Below are 22854 nucleotides of genomic sequence, written 5' to 3'. Positions count from 1 at the left end.
GGAGTTGGTGGCCTCGTTGAGCCTTTTCCTCGAGAGGCCCAGGGGAGTCATGGCACGGATTCTGATGCCGAGACCTCTTTGTCTCTTCTACCTCTGACCGGCGTGGCATTGAGCCCTAAGTTAGTGCTGGTTGTCTTGCCGAGGGTGCCCTATGGATCTGCTTGCGGCTGGGCTGCCGATAACGTAAGCACCCCCAGCACCTTCCACCCCTTCAATTAGAACTTTAGTTCTTTGGACATGGGGTGACCTACCTACTGCTTGGACCGCTGAGATACCAACGAGGTGCCGCTGTCTTTACCACTGACCCGGCACTACACCGCAGTATGGGACTTGTTTTCAGTGCACTTTCATCTGTTTTTTGTTTTGCATTGTCTTGTGGGGGCTTGGCCCGGAGTTGTTCGATTGTTTATTCCTTGTTCTTTGGGCTAGCATGGTTATCTGTGCTGGGTATAGGGAACGGGTGGGATCTGGGAGGGTGGGATGGGGGAGAGTGTATGGGGTATGTATGGAAGTATAGCTGGGGTTTGTGTGGGATGTATATCTGTGGTGTGTGTGGATGTATGTATGGGTTCTTCCCTTGAAGGATTCTATGCGGTATTTGGGCAATGTATCACTGTATATTTTGAGAGAATGGAGGCAATGGCTGGGACGGCCTCTATCTCTCTTGTTCTGGTTTTCAATTATGTTTCTACTATCTGCCCTGGTATTGTAAATGGTGCAATTGCTTTTTAAATCCTTAAATGTGGCTGGGATACATTCCCCAATCAAACGCACGAAAATCCTAGCTTATCTTAAACGCGAACACACGGACATAGCATTTCTGCAGGAGACGCACCTGACTTCTTTGGAACATGATAAATTGCGTAAGGGGTGGGTGGGTCAGGTATGCTCTGCTTCGTTTACATCTAGGAAATGTGGGGTGGCTATCCTTATTCACAAGAATATTCCCTTCCACATTCATAGTCAAATTGCTGACCCCAATGGGAGGTACCTTATCCTGGTGGGGGAACTTTGGGGTAAACCCTTAGTATTGTGTAATGTCTATGCCCCTAACGTCTACACCCATGCTTTTTTTACGTCCTTGGTGGGTCACTTGGCGCCCCTATTGCCTCAACCGATCATACTGGGAGGTGATTTCAATTTTGTAGCTAACCCTCAGTGGGATCATAGGCCAGCTAAGCCGGTACCAAGGGGCCACCTCCGCAAAGGGGTAAATTTTCTTTTGAAAGAATTGGGGTTACTGGACTCCTGGCGCACCATGCATCCTGATGATCTGGATTTTTCTTTCTACTCTCACCCTCACTCAACTTATTCTCGCATTGATTATCTTCTCATCTCTGCTTCCTTCTTTCCGTACTTGACGGATGCTCACATTTCTACGCCTCTGGTCTCTGACCATGCTCTTCTGGGCCTTGCCTTACAATTTGGTTCCCAGACGGCGGGTCGTGTGTGGCGAATGTCCCCTTTCCTGTTCAAGGATGCGGCGTTTCGAGAATTTTTCCAGAAAAGATGGGATGAGTTTCTTCAGACTAATTCAGAGGAGGATGTGGGCCCGGTCGTGTTCTGGGAGGCTGCTAAAGCGGTCATGCGGGGGCATATCCTGGCTTACTCGGCGACCCTGAACAAGCGTCGAGATGGGGAACTTCTGGCTTTGTCGCGGGATCTAGCTGCTTACAGGTCCCTTCACATTTCCCGTCTCGACGCAGCTTCTAGACAGGCCATGAGCAATCTTAGGGCACAAATTAATATTCTTTTAGAGCAAAGAGCTAGGCGTAATATATATTGTTATAAATACAAACTTCACCGATGGGGTGACAAAACGGGGAGGTTGCTGGCCAATCTGATACGCCCGCACAAGGCTAGACATACCATCACATCCATTAAGGACAAACAGGGAGTAACACATGTCACCCATCAGGCCATTACGCAGCAATTTGTGCAGTTCTATTCCGACCTTTATGCAGCACAACCTTATGATGCGGACGCTAGCGAAAAGTTTTTTCAGGGTCTTTGCCTTCCTACTCTGTCTGACGCGCAATGTCTCGAGCTTAATGGCTCTATTGCGGGAGAGGAACTGCAGGCAGCCATCAAAAAACTTAAACTCGCGAAGTCGCCGGGCCCCGATGGCCTTGGCCCGGGAGTTCTACAAGCTATTGGACGCTTCCGCTTTACTCCCGCTACAACAATAATTTATGGGGCTCCGTCACTCTACTCCCCCGGGCGATTCCCATAATAGGGCACATGTCATCATTCTACCCAAACCTGGGCGTCCGCTTGACGCTCTCGGGTCTTACCGCCCTATCTCCCTTCTCAACCAAGATGTAAAACTTTTGGCTAGTATTCTAGTGGCGCGACTTAACAAATTTTTGCCGTCTCTCATTCACGAAGATCAGGTGGGGTTTGTGCCGGGCAGGCATGCATCTATGAACCTTTTGAGGGTCTTATCCGTGCTACAGTCTCCTCATGAAATTCACGATCGTGCGCTCATCACAAGCCTAGACGTCAAAAAGGCGTTTGACATGGTCTCCTGGCCCCACCTATTTCGGACACTTGAACGTTTCGGGATTCAGGGTGACTTCATAGCCTGGGTGCATAATCTGTACCATCATCCTCGATCTCAACTCTTAGTGAATGGTGGAGTTTCTGACCCCTTCCCCTTGGGTCAGGGCACGCGACAGGGTTGTCCCTTGTCACCTCTCCTCTTCCTTCTCTCTCTCGAACCCCTGGCTGTGCGCATTCGTCAAGACGAACAGTTAGAGGGCCTCCGAGTAGGCAGTAATGAATTTCGCATAAGCATGTTCGCTGACGATATGCTTCTTTATGCTAATCATGCAGATCGGTCTATGCCCGCCTTGATGTCCCTCATCCGCGCTTATGGCGTTTTCTCTGGATTAAAAATTAATTTTGATAAGACGGAGGCTCTAATGTTGGGAGGCGCGACGACGGAGTCTTGGTGTAGGGACTTGGGCGTGGGTATTGCCCCGGGAAAGTTGAAGTATCTAGGTATCATGCTTTATAGAGACCCCCGCAAAATGTATGAGGCCAATATTACGGCAGCCATCGGACGTATAAAAACACTCTGTAATAAATGGCTCGCGCTACCTCTCTTGCTATTGGGACGTGTGGCACTGGTCAAAATGGTGTTATTTCCGAAATTACTCTATCCATTGCAAACCATACCGGTGTGGATTTCGCGTTCGGATGAGCGCTCCTACCAGACCATCATTTGCTCTTTCGTATGGCGGGGGAAGAGGGCCCGAATTAATGCACTTAAATTGTCCCAAAGTCACGACAAAGGGGGCTTGGGGTTGCCCGATCTGCGGGTCTATAATGTGGCGGCGCTTCTCCGCTGGATTCACGAACAACTGGTATCCTCACGACGGTACTCTCCTGCGGCACTGCTTGAGGACTGTTGCTCGCCCTGGTCTTTTTCTTCCTTTCTTCATGGGGCGGGCGGAGGGAGCGCGGGGCCACGCCCTTCTGTTCTGCCTTTTCTTCTTCCTTTCCGTCGGGCTTGGCGATGGTGGCGTGTTTTACAGGACCGTTTACATACTGTATCCCCGTTTCTTTCTCTCCTTCACAACCCTAACTTTGCTTCTGGAGTGGGGGGCATGGCGGGGTTACGAGATCGTACTGTACGTGACACAACGTTGGGTGACGTGTTAGCTTTGGGGGGAGGGGAATTCCCTTCCTTTGCTCAGATGAGGACGTCGTGGCACCTGCCCCCAGCGCACCTCTACACTTTTCTACAAATTCATCACTACTATCACTCTTTGGTGCGAGCCCATGGGAAACCGCTGGAGCTATGGCCCTTTGGATCTGGTTTTCCTCTCCATGCTTGCTGCGTCCAACAAAATTTCTACCTGGTATAGAGTGGGGAGGGACAGTTTTGGAGAGGGATGCCTTCGCATTCTGGGGGGCGAGTGGTATGGCGAGCTTGGGATGTCTGTATCCATCCATGATCTCGAGCTCCTCTTCCGGGCGCTCTACCTCAATGTGAAGGTTGCGGGTCTACAAGAGACGCAATTCAAAATTTTACATCGATCATATATCACTCGAGCCCGGGGCTATACTATGGGTCTGTGGCCTGATGATCTCTGTATTAAATGTAAATCTCATAGGGGTAACTATATTCACACGTTCTTTAACTGCACTAAGCTGCTCTTCTGGGAGTCTGTGAAGACCTGTTTGGCTGCTCTCCTACAGTGTTCAGTACCCTGGAACCCCTCTGCACTGTTATTGGGAGATGTTACTGAACTCAGTCATCAGGGCATGGATCTTCCCTCCCAGAAGTTTCTCCTTCATGCGATACTTGTGGGTAAACAACTCATTTTGAAATATTGGACTGTAGAAGAAGTACCGTCCTATACTCTGTGGACATCTCGGATGCGACAGCAGGCGCGTTTTGAATTGGACACCTACACCTCTCGACCCCAGCCACATTGGAAAATTTATTGCTCACTTTGGCAAAGGACTTTAGATCAAGCTGACTAACCGCTTAGGGAGGATTGTGCATAGATTGTTGTGGTTTACTGCCTTTATTCCACTTTACCCCTCTTCTTCTTATTGAGTGTATGAGTATGCCTGTGTGATTGAGTTGCGTGCGGTTTGCCTGAGGTTCGAATGGTGTGACTGTGCTGGAGTGATTGTGGTGTGGATTGAATCGTTTGGGGATTCTGGTTGATTCTCTAATAGAAAATGTAGATGGGGGATGCTGGGCTGCGTGCTGCTTCCCTTTCATGTTACTTCTTTGCGCCCATCGAGGTTGTGCGCTGTTACTTCTATTACTGTGCATAATATTGCTTTCTGTATTGTTCTGGCAATGTATTCTGTATACTGTTGCACGCTGTTTGGTTTGTATATCTGTGCACCTGTATTGTTGCGATGCGGGCAGCAGCTGTTGTCCGAGTGTTCCTTATCTCAATAAATATGATATTTAAAAAAAAAAAAAGAATGCCACTTTGAGTGTACATTCTAAACTTTTTAATTCTTAAAAGGTTATTGAAAAATAAGAAATAAAATGTTCCAGTGTTCTCCCTAGCGTGTTTTAGCCGGGCGCTGCGCCCAGCTAATTTAGGTGAGCGCCCGGCTGTCATCTTGCAACTGCACCACCAGCATCAAAGCCGTGCTCCAATCCTCTTCCCTGTCCTTGCTCCAGGGGTGTCCAACCCGCGGCTCGACAATAAGTTTTGTGCAGCCCAGCTTCTCTCTTCCTCCGGCGGGTAGTTTTCTGGCCGGCTCCCTTCTGCAGTCGACTGTGGGTGGCATCGGCTCCTCGCGCGCGATCTGTGGCTGTGTCAGAAGTGTTCCCTGGAGTAAGGACAGGGAAGAGGATTGGTGCACGGCTTGGACACCCCTGGAGTAAGGACAGGGAAGAGGATTGGTGCGCGGCTTGCAAAAAAAAAAGTGTGTCCCCAAGAACCAAAGTGGCTGTAGGAGTCCTGAGACTCTGACTGGAGTTTCTGAATTATTAATTGGTGAAATTGGTGAGTATTTTGGGGTATTTCATATATGTAGACTTGAATAAACTCAGAACTTTGTATAAGGGATTGAAATCTTCATATACAGTACAAAATGGGAACAGACCAAAATAATTTGACCCATTTCTTTAAATTTATTTCTAATTTCTGCACTGGCAGCTATGACTGTTTGAATGACAATCACTCTATCCAAAAGGAAGAAGACTAAAAATTATTCCCAGAGAATAGTTCCTCATGTAGAGGGATAAAAGTTCACTGCACACAGCTGGTTGAAATGCCCAAAACCAGATGCTCTAGAGCAGAGTTCTTCAACCGCCAGTCCATAGAAATTTTCTGCTGGTTCACAGGGCCGGCACGTCCATCGGGCCCTAGACAGCGTTCTTCAGCCGCCAGTCCACGGTGCGATCAACGCGGCGTCTTCAGGCCAGCTTCCTGAGTGCTGCAGTACACAAAACCATGGGAAAAGGCTTCTCCACACGGCCTGCGCTTGAACCAGAAGCCTTCTCTCTGACATTGCAACGTCAGAGGGAAGGCTTCCAGATGAGGCGTGGGACGCATGCGAGGAGCTGCTGCCCACAGCTTTGTGCAGTGCAGCACTCAGGGAGCGGGCCCGAAGATGCTGCATTGATCGCAAAGTAGACCGGCCCAAAGATAACACTGGGGGACAGGCCAGAAGGCAAGGCACATGGAAGGAGAGAGACAACAACGGTAGGGGAAATGCTTTTATTTTTTTTAATTTAGTGATTGATTTGTCTGTTCAGGAAGAAATGCATTTGTTTCTTTTCCTCTGAGGTTGTACTGCTTGCAGAGCCTTGCACCTTAGGGTTTGTAAATATTAGTACTTTTAATTTTTGGTCCTGCATTTGCATGGGGTTATCTGTTTTATGGTAGGAATGAATGTTAAAAAGCATACGGTGTGCTTTGTGTATTTTAATTTTGTGGTTAAGCATTATGCGCTTTTAATACAATTATATTGTGTGTTTATATGAAAAATGAATGGAACAAATGGTGCTACAATTAGTACTATTATGGGGGCGGGGTTTGGGGCAGAGATTGAATGGAGATGGGCATGACTTATCCAAGTATTCTTCAACTGCCGGTCCGTGGACTGGTGCCAGTGCCCAAATAATTATTTTATTTCCGCCGTTCCATAGGTATCAAAAGGTTGAGGAACACTGCTCTAGAGATCCAGATCAATTGTAGATACATTTGATAACTCTTCAAAAGCATTCTAGAAATGGTCTAGTTTCATCTTACCTGCATAATCCTGATACCCTGCACAGAATTTATAGCATTGGTGTGGAGGAAGAGGAAAGAGATATTTGAAGGGAGAACTGTTGGAAAGAGAAAGGAAGAAATGGTGGACCTGGGGAAGGGAGGCAGGCAGGCAGGCAGGGGGAGAGATGGGATGGGGTCAGTTGGGAAGAGAAAGGAAGAGAAGTTGTTCTTGGGATGGGAAGGAGGGAGGGAGAAATGTTAGGTATGTGGATGGAAGGCAGAGATGCAGCATCTCTCTTTTTTCCCCCTCCATTTCATTGTTCAGCATCAAAGGGAGAGGGAAGAAGAAAATAGAAAAGAGAGGGAGCAAAATATTGGACCATGGAGATAGAGGAAGAGAGATAGAAGGAAACAGGAGGCTGGGAAAGGAGTGAGATGGGAAATGGGAGAGCTAGGGACTGAGAGAAGATGGAGAATTGAGAGGTAGCTGAACATTTATAAAGAAGAAGGGTGAGAAAGAAGGCAAGATTTGAGTGGACAGAGGCAATAAAGAGAAAAAGTTAAGAAGGCTGAAAGGGAAAAATCAATACATTGGAGACAGGCATAAGGAAAGAATGGAACAGTATTGAGAGGAGAAAAATTGGACAGCAAACATTGGAAAGAGAATTGGTAGAAGATCGACAAAAAGCAGAAAGAGAAACTGGGACCAAGATGATGGAAAAACAAAGCATCCAGACAATAAGGTAGAAAAAATTGTTTTATTATGAATTTATTAACTGGAATATATTAGCTTTGGGATATGTGCATCACAATTATTTTTGCATTCAGTGGCGTAGTCATATACAGCTGATTTGGAAGAGGGACTTGAGCCCAAAATTAGTGGAGGGGCACCAAAGTTTCTCCCTGCCTGAGTGCAATTTATAAATACTTGAGCTAGTGGAGATTCCCAAGCCCTGCCAACTGAAGACATCTTCCTCCAGTCTGGCAACTCAAAATGTCCAAGCTTTGCAGCCAAAGGCAATATCCTCAAGCTGCCCATGCTTTCATGCATACATGAAAACCAAGGGGGGGGGGGGGCAGGGAGGAGGCCCAAATAAGCAGTAATATTTACCCTGATTAAATGATCCTCCACGTGCGCTGCTGACAGCTGATTCAGCATCCCCGCTCTGATGAGGCTCACCTCTGAAGAGGCTCACCATAGCTGTAATAGAAGTGAATGGGAGAACCAGGAACGCATATCCCTACTCATCAGAGTGGGATGCGGAAGCCTGTGGCTGCTCCCACTGTCAGCGGTGTACGTGGAGGATCACTCAGCCAGGGTAAGAATTACTGCTTTTTTGGGTTCTTCTCCATAGTGTCCCTTTAATGAAGGTTTATTATTAAATACGTACATCTTCTATATTAGTGATTGCAAATTTGGGACCTGCTCAGCCTTTTGTTTTGCTCATCAGCTAGTGTTAGTGTTGGTGTTTGTGCAGCCCCCAGAAATTTTTTTTTTTGCCCAACGTGGCCCAGGGAAGCCAAAAGGTTGGACACCCCTACCCTACTCCTTCACCGTGAGCAGGGAGGGGTAACTTTCATAGTGTTCCAGGTCGTGGGCCAACCCTCTTCCCCACTCCTACTCCTTCACTGTAAGCAGGGAGGGTTAATTTGCATAGCATCAAATTTGCACCAACATATTTCCCCGTCCCGCCCCAGCTAGAAAAAATTTCCCCGTCGTGCCACCCAGCTAGAAAAAATTTCTGGGGAGAACACTGTGTTAGTATAAAACAAAAAAGCAGATACAAAAAGGAAATGGCAGATTGAAAGCATAGGCAAACAAACAATGTAGTATTTACAGAACTAGTTAAATTTCAATCTTCTGAAAGTTACTACACAAATTACTTACCACCTAGTAGACACATAATCTGTATAGGGTGGCTGTGACCTCAGTTCTCTGACTAATCCAAAATCAGCAATTTTTACAAGTTCAGGACCCATGCAGAGTAGATTTTCTGGCTTCATATCCCGATGAAAAAAACCTTTTCAAGTATTTACAGAAAGACAGTAAATGCTTATACAATATTCTAGTTGGATCTAGACCTAATACTAAAAGCATACAAGAAAAAGGAGTTTCTTCATACATAAAGAAATAAGACATTCTATAGTTTATAATTTAAAGAATAAGCACAGTTACTTACTGTAACACGTGTTATCCAGGAACAGCAGGCAGATATTCTCAACATATGGGTGACGTTATTCACGGAGCCCAGATGCGGACAGCTTCACAAGAAGACTTGCTTGAAGAACTTTTAGAAAGTTCACGACTGCCGCACCGCGCATACGTGAGTGCCTTCCCACCCGCTCAGCATCTCCTCAGTTCAGATAGCTAGCTAAGAAGCCAACCAGAGGACGTGGGTAGGTTGTGAGAATATCTGCCTGCTGTCCCTGGATAACACCTGTTACGGTAAGTAACTGTGCTTTATCCCAGGACAAGCAGGCACCATATTCTCAATATATAGGTGACCTCCAAGCTAACCAGAATGGGATAGTGTGAGTGTTGGCAATTCAAGAGAATAAATTTTGTAAAATTGCCTGGCTAAAGTGGCCATCCCGTCTGGAAAAAAAATCCAGACAATAATGAGAGATGAAAGTATAAACCAAGGACCAAGTGGCAGCTTTGCAGATTTCCTCAATAGGAGTAGATCTAAGGAAAGCTACAGATGCCGCCATGGCTCTAACTCTATAGGCTGTGACTCGACCCTCTAGATGCAATAAAGCCTGAGCATAGCAGAAAGAGAAGCAAGCAACCGAGATGGTTCTCTTGGAAACTGGAAGTCCCAACTTATTTGGATCGAAGGAGACAAAAAGTTGAGTAGAAGATCTTTGTGGCTTAGTCCTTTGTAAGCAGAAGGCCAAAGCACGCTTGGAGTCCAGAGTATGAAGAGCTGTTTCTCCAGGATGAGAATGAAGTTTTGAAAACACTGGAAGTACAATGGATTGATCGAGATGAAATTCTAAAACAACTTTTGATAAGAATTTAGGATGAGTACGGAGGACCACTTTGTCGTGATGGAATACTGTGAAAGGTGGGTCCGCTACTAAAGATTGTAGCTCACTGACTCTGCAAGCAGACGTGAAAGCAATAAGAAACACTATTATCCAAGTGAGATATTTCAGATGAGCCATAGACATTGGTTCAAATGGAGGCTTCATCAACTGAACAAGAACAACATTGAGATCCCAAGCCATGTGAGGCGGTTTGAGAGGTGGCTTGATATTGAGAAATCCTTTCATAATTCTGGAAACCATAAGATGAGCAGATAAAGGTTTCCCCTCTAAGGGCTGATGGAAAGCAGCAAGTTCACTGAGATGGATTCTAATGGATTTGAGACCCGATTGAGATAAATGTAACAGGTAATCCAGAACTGAAGACAAGGAGGCAGATTGAGGCTCCTTGTGATGAAGGGTGCACCAAGCGAGAGGCTGGATGAATGGGAATGTGCGTGTAAGCGCCTCTTTGAGATCCAGAGAGCATAACATTACATTACAGATTTCTATTCCGCCATTATCTTTCGGTTCAAAGCGGATTACAAAAAGAGTTATGGAAGAAGGGTTACAACGTTAGATCAGCGAAGGTTTCCAAGAGACGGAAAAGTAGGATCTGGGGTTAGGGAGGAGATGGTAAGAGGGGGGTTAAGCTTTATCATGGTATTAAGCTTTATTAAGGGATTTCTTGAAGAGTATAGTTTTTATTTCCTTTCTGAACATCTTGTAGTCTGGGGTTGTTGTCAATAGGTTGGAGACTTGGTTGTCTATCTTCGCTGCCTGAGTTGCCAGTAGTCTGTTGTATAGTTTTTTCCGTTTTACTTCTTTGATTGGGGGGGTAAGTGAATGGGGTTTGTGTTTTTCTATGCCTGGTAGAGGTGTTTGGATGAGGCGGTCATTTAGGTAGGTTGGGCTGTCTCCATTTATAGTTTTAAATAGTATACAGTAGAATTTAAATTGTATTCTTTCCTGGATTGGAAGCCAATGAGAATTGATGAATGCCTCAGTAATGTGATCATGTTTTTTCAAAGAATAGACGAGTCTCAGAGCTGTATTCTGAATTGTCTGTAGTTGTTTAATCATTATTGCAGGGCAGGGGAGGTAGAGGATGTTGCAATAGTCTAGGATACTTAGGATTAGAGATTGTACTAGGAGCTGAAATTGTGTTTTTTCGAAGAATTTTCGGACTTGTCTAAGGTTTCTCATAACTGCGAAAGATTTCTGTATTGTTTTGTTAATTTGTGGTTGCATGGTGCAGCCTCTGTCAATAGTCATACCTAGAAGTTTTAGGGTGGTTTGCAAAGGGTAGTTGATAGAGTTGATTTCTAAGTTGGTTATGGTTGGGATTTTGTTATTTTCTAGGAGGATGAATTTAGTTTTGTCTGGGTTGAGTTTCAGTTTGTGGTCTTCCATCCAAGTCGTAACTGTAGCTAGAGTTCTGTGTAGTGTGTCTGACATTAAGAGCATTGGTTGGTCGAAAGGAATGAGGATGGTGATGTCATCAGCATAGCTATAAGAGGATAGGCCTTGTTTGTTCAGGTAAACGCCAAGACAGGCCGTATATAGGTTGAAGAGAGTAGGGGACAGTGGGGACCCTTGTGGAATGCCGCAGGGGTTGGACCAAGGTTTGGATTTTTCTTTGTCTGATTTTACTTTGTATGTTCTGGATTTTAAGAAACCTTCAAACCATGAGTATACTTTATCTGAGATGCCTAATGAGTCCAAGATTTGCAGTAGGATGTTATGGTCTACCAGGTCAAATGCTGCCGTCAGGTCCAACTGTATGAGCAGCATTTTTTTTTCCAATGCTGAGGTGTTGTCTTGCTGTGTCGATAAGGGAGCCTAGTAGTGTCTCTGTGCTGAAGTTAGTTCTGAAGCCGGATTGCGTGGGATGGAGTAAGTTATGGTCCTCGAGATAGTTGGTGAGGAATTTGGCTACTAATCCTTCTGTTAGTTTGATATATAGAGGTATTGAGGCTATTGGTCTGTAGTTGGATGAGAGGTCTGTTGGTCCTTTTGGGTCTTTTAAGATTGGGGTGATGATGATTTCGCTGAGGTCATTCGGGAAAATGCCATTTGTGAGCATGGTTTGTATCCAGTGTAGGAGTATGGAACTTAGTGCTCGCTGATGACAGGAGATATGGTGGGCAGTGGTTGAGTTCACATGATGCATGGCTGTACTTACTGTAGAGTTTGTTGAATTCGGTCCAATGTATCTTAGGGAATTGGGACCAAGATCTGTCTGCAGCACAAGATTCATTTTCTGTGGGGAGTATTGTGACTTCGAGTAGGTGGGTTGGGTTACTAATGAGAGTAGCTCTGGTGTTTGTAATTTTATTCTTGAAGTGTTCAGCTAGGAGGGAGGCTGAAGGGGAGGAGTTATTGTTAGTGGTCAGATAGGGCATGGTGTTAGTTAAATCTTTTAATATTTAGAATAGTTTTTTGGTGTCTTGGGTTTCCGTGCCTATTAGGTTGGTGTAATGTTTTTTTCTCTTTTCTTTTAATAGAAGTTTGTATTGTTTGTTAATTTTTTCCAGGCGGTTTTCGTGTGATCTTGGTTGGTTTTTCTCCATTTTCTTTCCAGACGTCTACATTGTCTCTTGAGTAGGAGTAATTCTTCGTCGAACCATTGGTCTGATCGTCTGCATGTTCTGGTTTTGATTCGAAGTGGGATCTGTTCATCAAGGATGTTGTTGTTCAAATAGCCCCAGTGTGAAATTAAGTCTTTGGGGTTATCTTCTTGGATAACCAATCGTTATGATCTAGAAGGGGATACAAGGATGCTAGAGACAGCATCTGAAATTTTTCTCTGACAAGAAATATGTTGAGAGCTCTGAGCTCCTGGATATGTTGCAGATCCCCCGTCTTCTTCAGGACAAGGAAGTAACGGGAGTAAAACCCCGTGCTCTGCTGTTCCAGAGGAACCTCCTCGATGGCACGGAGACGAAGCAGAGCTTGAGCTTCCTGAAGAAGAAGGGTGGTCTGGGACAGATTGAAGGATACTCTCTTGGGGGAAGATCTGGTGGAATCTGAAGGAAGTAAAGAGAGTAACCTTTCCTGCTGTAATGAGTTCCCATTTTTGATAGAAATGATGGAGATGACCCCCTTATGGGAAAAAGAGAGGACAGAGGCAGAACTCATTGCCCTGGCATGGGATGTTGGCCAGACGATCTTGTAGATTCAGGTCCATATTAATGGTGCAGAGCCAGGCTAGATGGCGCATCACCACTGAGAAAGCAGTGACCCTGGAGGATATCTCAAAAGCATCATATGCAGCCTGGACCATATGCATGTGAAGTTGACCTAGAGTGGAATGCATATGCTGGAACTCTGACAGGCGATGTTCTGGGAGGTACTTGAAGAAATTGGGCATAATATTGACCCAATATTTGAGATATGATGTAAAGGCAAAGTGTAGTTTTAAAATTCTATTTGTCATCATAGAATTTTGATACAGCCAACAGCCAAACTTGTCCATGGTTCTTCCCTCTCGGCCAGGTGGGACTGTGGCATAGACCTTTGCCAGATTGGTTCTTTTCAACGAAGATTCAAAGAGAAGAGATTGATGGGATAGTTGAGACTTTTCAAATCACTTACAGTGGATCATTTTATATCGAGATTCCAGTTTCGCTGGCACAGCAGGCACGGAATACAGTATATCAAGATTTATTTTGAAAGTTTGAAAGAGAATGCCATTCATGGGTAATTTCAATGAATCCCTAGGAGGATTAGGCATCCCATGCTGCTCCTTGTGACCCTGGGCAAGTCACTTAATCCTCCATAGCCCCAGGTACGTTAGATAAATTGTGAGCCCACCGGGACAGATAGGGAAAATGCTTGAGTACCCGATTGTAAAACCGCTTAGATAACCTTGATAGGCGGTATATAAAATCCTAATAATAATAATAATAATACCCAGTTCTTCCAAATACTCCTTAGAGTATTTTGAATCAGATTCCAAAGTGATGTTAAGATCTTTACTCATTTGGCATAAAAATTTGGTAAAGGACACCGAAGAAGAAGAGGGGTGACCCTGTTAAGGCGAAGGTGAATGAGAGCCCCTCGAAGGACCTCTCATTGCCGAGAAAGAAGGTGAAGCCTCTCTGGAATATTGATACCCGAGGTCTGAATCCATATGCAAAGAAGCCAAGTAAAGACCGCTTCTGGAGTGAGCCAGAGAAGCGGAACATTTTCATTTGGAAGAACCAGCTGGTGAAGAAACCCTCGCAGGAGAATAACTTGACTGACGATAATGCTGTGGTTCTGCAGTAGATTTCCTCGACAAGGAAGCTGGTTGCCTTGAGGAGTCTCGATGCCTCGAGAAACGAGGCCTGTCTCAAGAAGAAGACCTGGGCCTCGATGAATCATAGAAACTTAGAATATGACTGCAGAAAAGGGCCGGCGGCCCAACAAGTCTGCCCAATCAAGATCCCTCCCACCCTTGAGAAACTATCCCCTGTTATACCTCTGTCTCGAGAGATGGTGTGGAGATGAACTGTGCCTCGGAGAACGAGGTAGTGATCTAGAATCCAGCCTCGAAACCAGCCTCAATGAAGAATGTCAAGGAGTCCTCGCCCTGTGTCTCGAAGAAGGCAATGCTTTATGCGTAGAGGTAGGGCTGAAAGCTGGAGATTGAAGTCGAGATACTGATAAGGATTCAGCTCCTTATGCAGATGTATCTCGAGGCACTCGCAAAGACTCAACTCCTTGCATAGAGTGTGTAGATTGATCTCGAGGCACTCGTAAGGCTTCGACTCCTTGTATAGAGTGTGTTATTTTTGCTGGAGGCACTCTCAAAGACTCAACTCCTTGTATTACTGCTGAGTGCTCAGGTTGGCCTGCAGGAAGCAGGGTCGAGGCAGGAGTTAATTTGGCAAGCATGTTATCAAACTGCTGATGCAGAATAACATCCAACATACTCTGCAGAGCCGGCACCAAGACCACTGGATCTGGTACTATTGGTGTGGCTATGGACTCCAAGGAAGACGACCTCGAGGAAGAGTGTTGCCTAGATTTCGAGACACGCTTCCTGGATAACCTCGGACTCACTGGTTCTAAGGGTGGCATGTCTGTAGGGGTTGGCTTAGCTATCTTACCTGATGGAAACACCGAGGATAGCTGATTTCCCCAAAGATGAAGACTTCCCCATCGAGGAAGGTTTGATCGAGGTCGAGGTTGAAGATTTTGGCCCCATAGATGACTTTGCTGGAGTTGAGGTCAGGCCCGGAATCGGGATGAAGGCCTTAGGTAAAGGCCGATCCATTCCCCCAAATATTTTTTCAACCTGAACTCGACGAAGTTTAAGGGCTCGATTTTGAAGTGTAGCACAGCGGGTGCACGACTCCGGATGATGATCAGGTCTTAAACACTGTACACCACTTGTGTGGGTCAGTGATGGAGATCACTTGTTGACACTGGCTACACTTCTTGAACCCTATGACCGGCCAGGACATGAAATGGAACACGGCCACAGCAAAATCGAAGCCCGCAGGTTGGGGCCGCAGATTAGGCCCCGCCGTGACATGATCAAAAAAACAAACAAAACTTTTTTTTTTTTTTTTAAATCAAACGCGCAAATAACACAGCGGCCCTGTAAATAAAATACACAAGCCGCAGTGAGAGAAGGCACAAGTTTAGAACTAACTCTCGTGCAGAGCCTTGAAACGAGGGCTTCTCAGCTCCGCGGAAAACTTAGAACTGAGGAGACGCGCGCGCCCTATCTCAGGCGGGAAGGCACTCGCGCATGCACGGTGCAGCAGTTGCAAACTTTCTAAAAGTTCTTCAAGTAAGTCTGCTTGTGAAGCTGTCTGGATCGGGGCTCCGTGGATGACGTCACCCATATGTTGAGAATATGCTGCCTGCTTGTCCTGGGATAAAGTAAGTAACATGCCCTATGTTTATGATTTTGTATGCTTTACTGTGCAGAATATTGCTTTTATTCAGGGAGGAAAGCATAGCTCAAGTCCTCAGAAAACACCTACCGTGCTTATGGATAAAAGCTAGCCCTTGCAATATCTGATACATAATGTTTCTGATGACTGACTCTGGGAACAACTTATTTCTGTGAAAAAAAAAAACAAATTAACATTTTAAACTGATTTATTTTGATTTTGATAGTAAAGCAGGTGCACTTCCAAAACTCAACAAAATATTGAAGCAACTAAATGTAAAGAATGCAACAGTAAATAACCTAAAGAGAAATGTGGTTAATGGAACATTAGGTTTATACCTTTGACAATCTTCTGTTAGTCCCAGTAGGATTCCATACGCTAAGGGGTTCATAATCAAAACTTTAAATTGTCCAAAAACTAGTCTAAGTCGGCACTTGGACGTCTTAATAACATGGATGTCCAAGTACTGATAATCAAAACCAACTTTCTAGATGTGCAGCGGCACTTCTAAGCTGCTGTGCATGCAGAGAGCAAAGGGGTATTTTGGGAGGTATGTTATGGGCAGGAATCAGGCGAGCTTCAACCTGGATGTATCCCAGCTATATTCAAAGCTTTCCTAGAGGGAACTTAGACGCCAGCAGTTAGACCTGGTTGAGTTGCGTCTAAGTTTCACAAAAATGCCCAAACTGACACGAAGATCACTGGAGGATTTAGGATTCAAGGCATGACCCCCCCCCTATTCCCCCCAGTGGTCACGATACCTTCCCACTACCCAAAGAGCAACAAAAATAATAGGCTTCCCATCAGCTGATCGCAGCAAAAGGAATCCCCATCAGCTAAGCCGGTTTTGGGGATTCCTGGTGGCCCAGCTGATGGGTATTCCCCCCCCCCCCAGGATCAGCTGAGCTGTGAAGCCCTACACCCCTCCCCCCAACATCCCCCGATATCCCCGATATCCTCCCCTTTTCACAACATGGTTCGGCTCTTTTGCACATCTTTGTGGCACATATAGGAAATCCTTGGACTCCTGAGGAAGATTTGTTGATTGAAACACGGACCGTGTCAGGTCCATGTTCCTTTATGACAAAGGTGGACCACATTAACATAAAATTGATAAATTGAAATAAAGACTTGGCATCAAGTACATTGTTTCTGCAGTATTTTTCCTTGGTTCTCTGCACCTTGTCCCTACTGCACACATACTCTATCCATGCATATGTCAACCTGCAAACTATATGCCATCACACTTAGGCACCATTTTAAAGAATAGATGGACTATTGAGATTTCATGCATTTATGCACATATACAGTATATGCCAATACTCTGGTGAAGACCTGCAAACTATATGCCATCACATTTAGGCACCATTTTAAAGAATGTAGATGGACTATTGAGATTTCATGCATTTATGCACATATACAGTATATGCCAATAGTCTGGTGAAGACCAAGAAGGATAAATAAAGCAATATTTTGTCTCTCCTTCATTATCTGCAAGGAAACATACCTGTCTTTCATTAGCTGATAAAGATTTTCTTTCATATATTCAAAGACAAAATAAAGATGGTCATTTTCTCTGATCACTTCTTTGAGTTTGATTACATTGGCATGATTAAGTTTCTTTAGTGACTGCAATACAATAAAAATTTTAGAATACATGATATTATCTGCATCTCTAACATGCTGAAAACAAATATGCCCAGCAGTCTCTGTATTTTTGTTAAACATGAAAGTTGTGTGCTAAAACAGAGGCGTTACAGCTATGCTACAATCATATGCTTCAATGCCAATCCTTGTGCAATATTTTTCAATACATACTTTTGAAATATCATTAGGGCTGCAGAAAAACACAATGAAAGCAATGAAAAAGGTAAAATTTTTGTGAGAATTGAATCAACAATACATACAGGCCTGTTAGCATAAGATGGCCTTGAATGAGCTGTTTAGAGGAGAAATCCCTTCTAATTTAGAGCCATCTGGAGATCTTAGTTTGTATAATATGATCATGAAAAACAGTAACAGAGCAAATAAAATTAAAAAAGAAGAACTTATTCAGACATCTGAACCTTTCACATGTGATTTGAGGAGCAAAAAAAGACTTCTTGGGCTGCTAAGGCTGTGCAAATATATATATATATATATATATATATATATATATATATATATATATATATATATATATATATATATATATATACAGTGTTCTCCCCAGAATTTAGGGGACATGTGTCACTGTTTCTGTGGTGTTGCATTAATTTAACTTTTGTCTACATATTTGGGTGAGGGTGTTTCTCTGTTCTGTGTGTATGAAAAGGACATAGTTTTCTGTTAGCACTGACTGTACAAAATCAATTCACTGTGCAGGATCTGACTTGTTTAGTTTTACAATTCGTGTGTTGGTGCTCTAGTGTAGTGTTCTTCAACCGCCAGTCTGTGGAATGGTGCCGGTCCGCAGAAATTTTCTGCCAGTCCGCAGGGCCGGCACCTCCATCGGGTGGTATGAAAAAGTAGCCGGGTGGGGTGGGACAGGGAAATTTGGTGGTTAGAATAGGGTCATTAAATCCAGTGGTGTACCTAGTACATATGACAGAGAGAAGGCTTCCAGCTGAGGTGTAGGATGTGGGTAGGAACTTTTTCCCATGGCTTTGTGCACTGCAGCACTCAGGGAGCCAGCCCGAAGACGCCGCGTTGATCGCTGCAGAACACTGTCTTGGGCCCGATGGAGGTGCCGGCCCTGCGGACTGGCAGAAAATTTCTGCGGACCGGCACCATTCCACAGACTGGCGGTTGAAGAACACTACACTAGAGCACCAACACACGAATTGTAAAACTAAACAAGTCAGATCCTGCACAGTCAATTGATTTTGTACAGTCAGTGCTAACAGAAAGCTATGTCCTTTTCATACACACAGAACAGAGAAACACCCTCACTCAAATATGTAGACAAAAGTTAAATTAATGCAACACCACAGAAACAGTGACACATGCCCCCTAATACTGTACAAAATATAAAGACAGTAGATGTAAATTTTAAAAAAACTGATACAAAACAATCACCACTTTAAAAACAAATAAAAATAAAACAAATAACAAGAAATAAGAAAATACAATTTTATTGGACTAATCCATTTTTCAGTTAGCTTTCAGAGGCCAAATCTTTCTTCAAGACAGTACAGTATACAGCTGTTATGATATCCTGTCCTGACCTGAGGAAAGGGGTTTAGTCCAAAAGAAATAGCCTTATTTCCATTTCCTATTTATAAAGTTTTATCAATACAGTTACAATACTACTTGATTCTATGTAAAGCAACAAAAAATATCTCTTTCTACCTTTTGTAGTTTCTGCTTTAATCATTTTCTCTTCGCTCTTTTCTTTCTATATAGCGTTTGTCCTCTCTCCCTTTGATGCAACATCTGCCCTCTATCTTTGCCCCTTCCACCCAGCCACTGCTCTCTCTATCCCTTCCATCCACTGTCCACCCTCTCTCTGCTCTTTCCATCTAGTGTCCGCCATCTCTCTCTTCCATACGGCATCTTCCGTCTTTTTATGACCCTTCAATAAACTATATATCCTGTGCCCTTTCTCTCCTTTATACATGATTCATTTCAGCTTCATCCCCTCTCCATTTTTCTGTCTCCACTCCCTCCCCTATGCTCTGGCATCTCTCTCTTCTACTTTCCTTCCTTGCTGCCCACTCCACCCCATGGTCTGGCATCTCTATCTCCTTCCCTTCAATACCCCCCATGCTCTTGCATCTCTCTCCTCTCCTATCTCGCCCTCTCTGCTCTGGCACCTCCTCTCCTTCCTTTCCCTCTGGTCTGGCATTTGTCTCCTTAGTTTCCCTTCCCTCCCCCTTGCCCTAGCATCTCTCCTCTCCCCCTCCCCCTCCATAATCTGGCATCTCCTCTCATTCCTTTCTCTCCCTCCCTCCCTCCTTCCTTTCCCCTGGTCTGGCATTTCCCTCCTCCCCCCCCATGCCCTGACATCTCTCCCTCCATGGTCTAGTATAGCCTTTCCTTTCCCTCCTTCCCATGGTTTTGGCATCTCTCTTTCCTCTCCCTTCCTGGTCTTCCTTCTCCTTCCTCCCCTCTCTCTCCTCAGTTGGGTGCAGCAGCAGCAGCAGCATTTCTCTTCCCCCTTCCCCATCCCCTCTCACTCTCCTTCTCCACTACTCTTCCCCTATCCACTCTCCTCCTCACTGCTCTCCCCTCAGTCCTGCTGCAGCTTCCCCTCTTCCATTTTAAACCCAGCAGCACTCTCTTCTGTTCCCAATCCAGCAGCATCTATCCCTCTCACCTCCCTCCACCACTCAGCTCCAACAGCACCTCTCCCTCCATTTCCCTCACTGACTAGCTGCAGCACCTCTCCTTTTCACCCCCAGAGCCAGCAGCACCTCTCCTCTCTGATTAGCAGGGCTCCTCTCCCTTCCCTTACCCACTCACCTCCCAGGTCTAGCAAACCACTCCCTCCTCTCCTCTTTTCCTCTCCTTCTATCAGCACCCCTCCCTCTTATCTCCCAGGTCCATTGGCACCACTCCCCCCTCCCGATTATCAGGCTCTCTATTGTAACTGTCTGACTGCTGCCATAGTTTTAGCGAGTAAATTCCCTCCAGCAGCCTCGGGGCCTCCGAGGAAGAAGGAAGTTACATCATTGGAGGTGGAGCGGCCTAGCAAAATCCCCGAGGCTGCAGAAGGGAATTGATTCAATAACACTACTGTAGCTGTCAGGCAAATTACAATAAGGAGAGAGCGGTGCTGCTGCTAGTCCAAGGTATAGAGAATAGAAAATGACAGCGGCAGCAGGAAGCATGCCGGCGCTGTGTTTCCCCAAAGCAATTTTTTACCTCCCCAGGCCCGTCTTCTTGATCGGAAAGCCACCCATCGCATACACACACCAAATACAAATTGCAGGCTAGTGCCGCCTTAGCCCGTAGCGAACGCATGCTCCGGGGCTCTAACGTGTGCGTGCCGGCTTCCCTTCTCTTCCCCCCCGGACATAACTTCCAGTTTCGGAGGGAAGAGAAGGGAAGCCGGCACGCACACGTTAGAGCCCCAGAGCATAAGTTCGCTACGGGCTAAGGCGTCAAATCTCCAAGCCGGTTTTTATTTTTTTTATTTTTTTTTTAATGTTGAGCAGCAGGCAGAAGCAGAATTCACCAGCAGATGATAGCTGGGCGGTCATCTAAATTAGCTGGACATCGTCACTTTTTCCCACAAAGACCCCGACACAAAAAAAATACAATACCATGCAGGAAAATGGGTTAAGAACATATGGTCAGATCACTATACTTTCAATTTTGAATTATGTTGGCAAAAGAAACACTCAACAGCAAAACATATAAACAAAACCAGTTTGAAAAAAACAGTCACCTGCAGAAACATCACCAATCCAACAGAATTCTGGACCCATTATGAACTACACCCCAAAATAGAGGAAGAGCAAGACTTCCCCACTAGATGGGACAAATTCACAAAAGACACACTAAATCAAATAGCTCCTGTTCAATCATACAAAAAGAACACAAGGGCATCAAAAGAATGGTATGACGCCGAATTATTAGCCCTCAAACAAGATCTCAGAAAACTGAAAAGAGTATGGCAAAAAACAGACAAAGTGGAAGATAAAATTAAATGGAAACAAAAAAAAAAATGAAAAATTACAAGAATCGGATCAAAGAAAAGCGTTATAACTGTTATGCACAGAAAATAGGAACAACCAATACAAACAGTAGAGAACTATTCAAACTAGTAAGCAAAATAACAGACACCACACAGATACTACAGAACCATCACGATCAAATCCCAGAGGTCTCCACCCTAGCCAACCACTTTAGGAAAAAAATCACCGACCTCAGAGCCTCAATACCCCTTCCTCCACCCAATCTTGAATTCAACCTCAAAACGCAGAGTAGTGAATCCAAAGGCGATATGAGCTGGAACCACTTCGAGCCCCCAGATTGGAATAACTTCCTTGCACTTTTCAACAAATACTCCAAATCAAATTGTCTACTAGATGAATGTCCATCTAAGATCATGCAAGATGCAATACCAGAATTTAAGAGGGACCTATTTAACTGGGCAACTTACTCTCTCAAAAATGGAACCTACCTGGAAAATATGGGACACATCCTAATCACACCCATACCCAAAGACCAGAAGATCTCGCTCACACTGGCGTCCAACTACAGACCCATAGCGAGCATCCCCTTTTTCACCAAAATGCTGGAAGGGCTGGTCAATTTGGAATTAGTAAATCACTTAGATAAGTACTCTCTCCTAAATGACCACCAATCTGGATTCAGAAAAGGATTCAGCACCGAGACAGTCCTAGGCTCTCTCCTTAACCACCTATACGACCTTTTCAATCAAGGTTCCAGCGCCTTGATCCTACAGTTAGACTTCAGCAGTGCCTTCAATCTCGTGGACCACGAAACTATGCTTAGGTGCCTCGACGAAATGGGAATATCAGGAAGAGTGTGGACCTGGTTCCAAGGTTTCCTAACCAAACGATCTTATCAAGTGGTCCATGAAGGAAATTACTCTGAACCCTGGAAAAGCCCCTCGGGAGTCCCACAAGGATCCCCCTTATCTCCCACCTTGTTCAATATATACATCTCTTCTCTAGGCCACCTTTTACAAAAGCTTAACCTAACTTATTATATATACGCAGACGACATCTCCATATTAATACCAATAACAAATGTGACCTCAACCAACTCAAAACATATCTCCTCCATCATGCTCGAAATAGAAAAATGGACTTTAAACTTCAAACTGAAATTAAACTCAGAAAAGACAAAGATTTTCCTTGCTAGCCCAAACGAGAAAATCTCCGCAACTACAATATATGTAAACGGCCATGATCACCCAATACTAAAAACCATAAAAATACTGGGAGTCACCCTGGATACCCACCTGTCCCTGACCGAGCACTAAAAAATGCTTCTTCATCCTTTGGAAACTGAAAACCATAAAAAAATACTTTGACCCGCTATCCTTCAGAATATTGGTACAATCACTGATTTTATCCACCCTGGACTACTGTAACATTGTCTACTTGGGAATATCTAAAAAAAATGTGAGAAAACTGAGAATAGTTCAAAATACGGCCATCCGTCTAATATTCGGACTAAAGAAGAGCGATCATGTTAGTCCATTCTACAAACTCCTTCATTGGTTACCAATTGAAGCACGAATTCTATTCAAATTCTCCTGCCTCTGCTATAAACTAATCTGG

General features: G+C 44.7%; 1 protein-coding gene across 8 annotated transcripts in view; it reads right to left on the bottom strand.

Annotated features, from left to right (window-relative positions):
• Nucleotides 1–22854, bottom strand: part of MAK (male germ cell associated kinase) — a 148434-nt gene that overhangs the window by 85385 nt on the left and 40195 nt on the right. For all 8 annotated transcript variants that reach the window (XM_033934679.1, XM_033934680.1, XM_033934682.1 and 5 more), the window contains 3 exons: nt 17124–17245; nt 15707–15786; nt 8587–8719 (listed from right to left, as the gene is read on the bottom strand). In XM_033934679.1, the coding sequence (XP_033790570.1) occupies nt 8587–8719; nt 15707–15786; nt 17124–17245 (335 nt within the window). The remainder of the gene's footprint in view (nt 1–8586; nt 8720–15706; nt 15787–17123; nt 17246–22854) is intronic.

The sequence above is a fragment of the Geotrypetes seraphini genome, chromosome 2 (assembly GCF_902459505.1).
Source record: "Geotrypetes seraphini chromosome 2, aGeoSer1.1, whole genome shotgun sequence".
In the NCBI taxonomy this organism is placed as follows: Eukaryota; Metazoa; Chordata; class Amphibia; order Gymnophiona; family Dermophiidae; genus Geotrypetes; species Geotrypetes seraphini.
The sequence above is the reverse complement of the archived record's forward strand: the minus strand, read 5'-3'. Positions and strand labels throughout refer to the sequence as shown.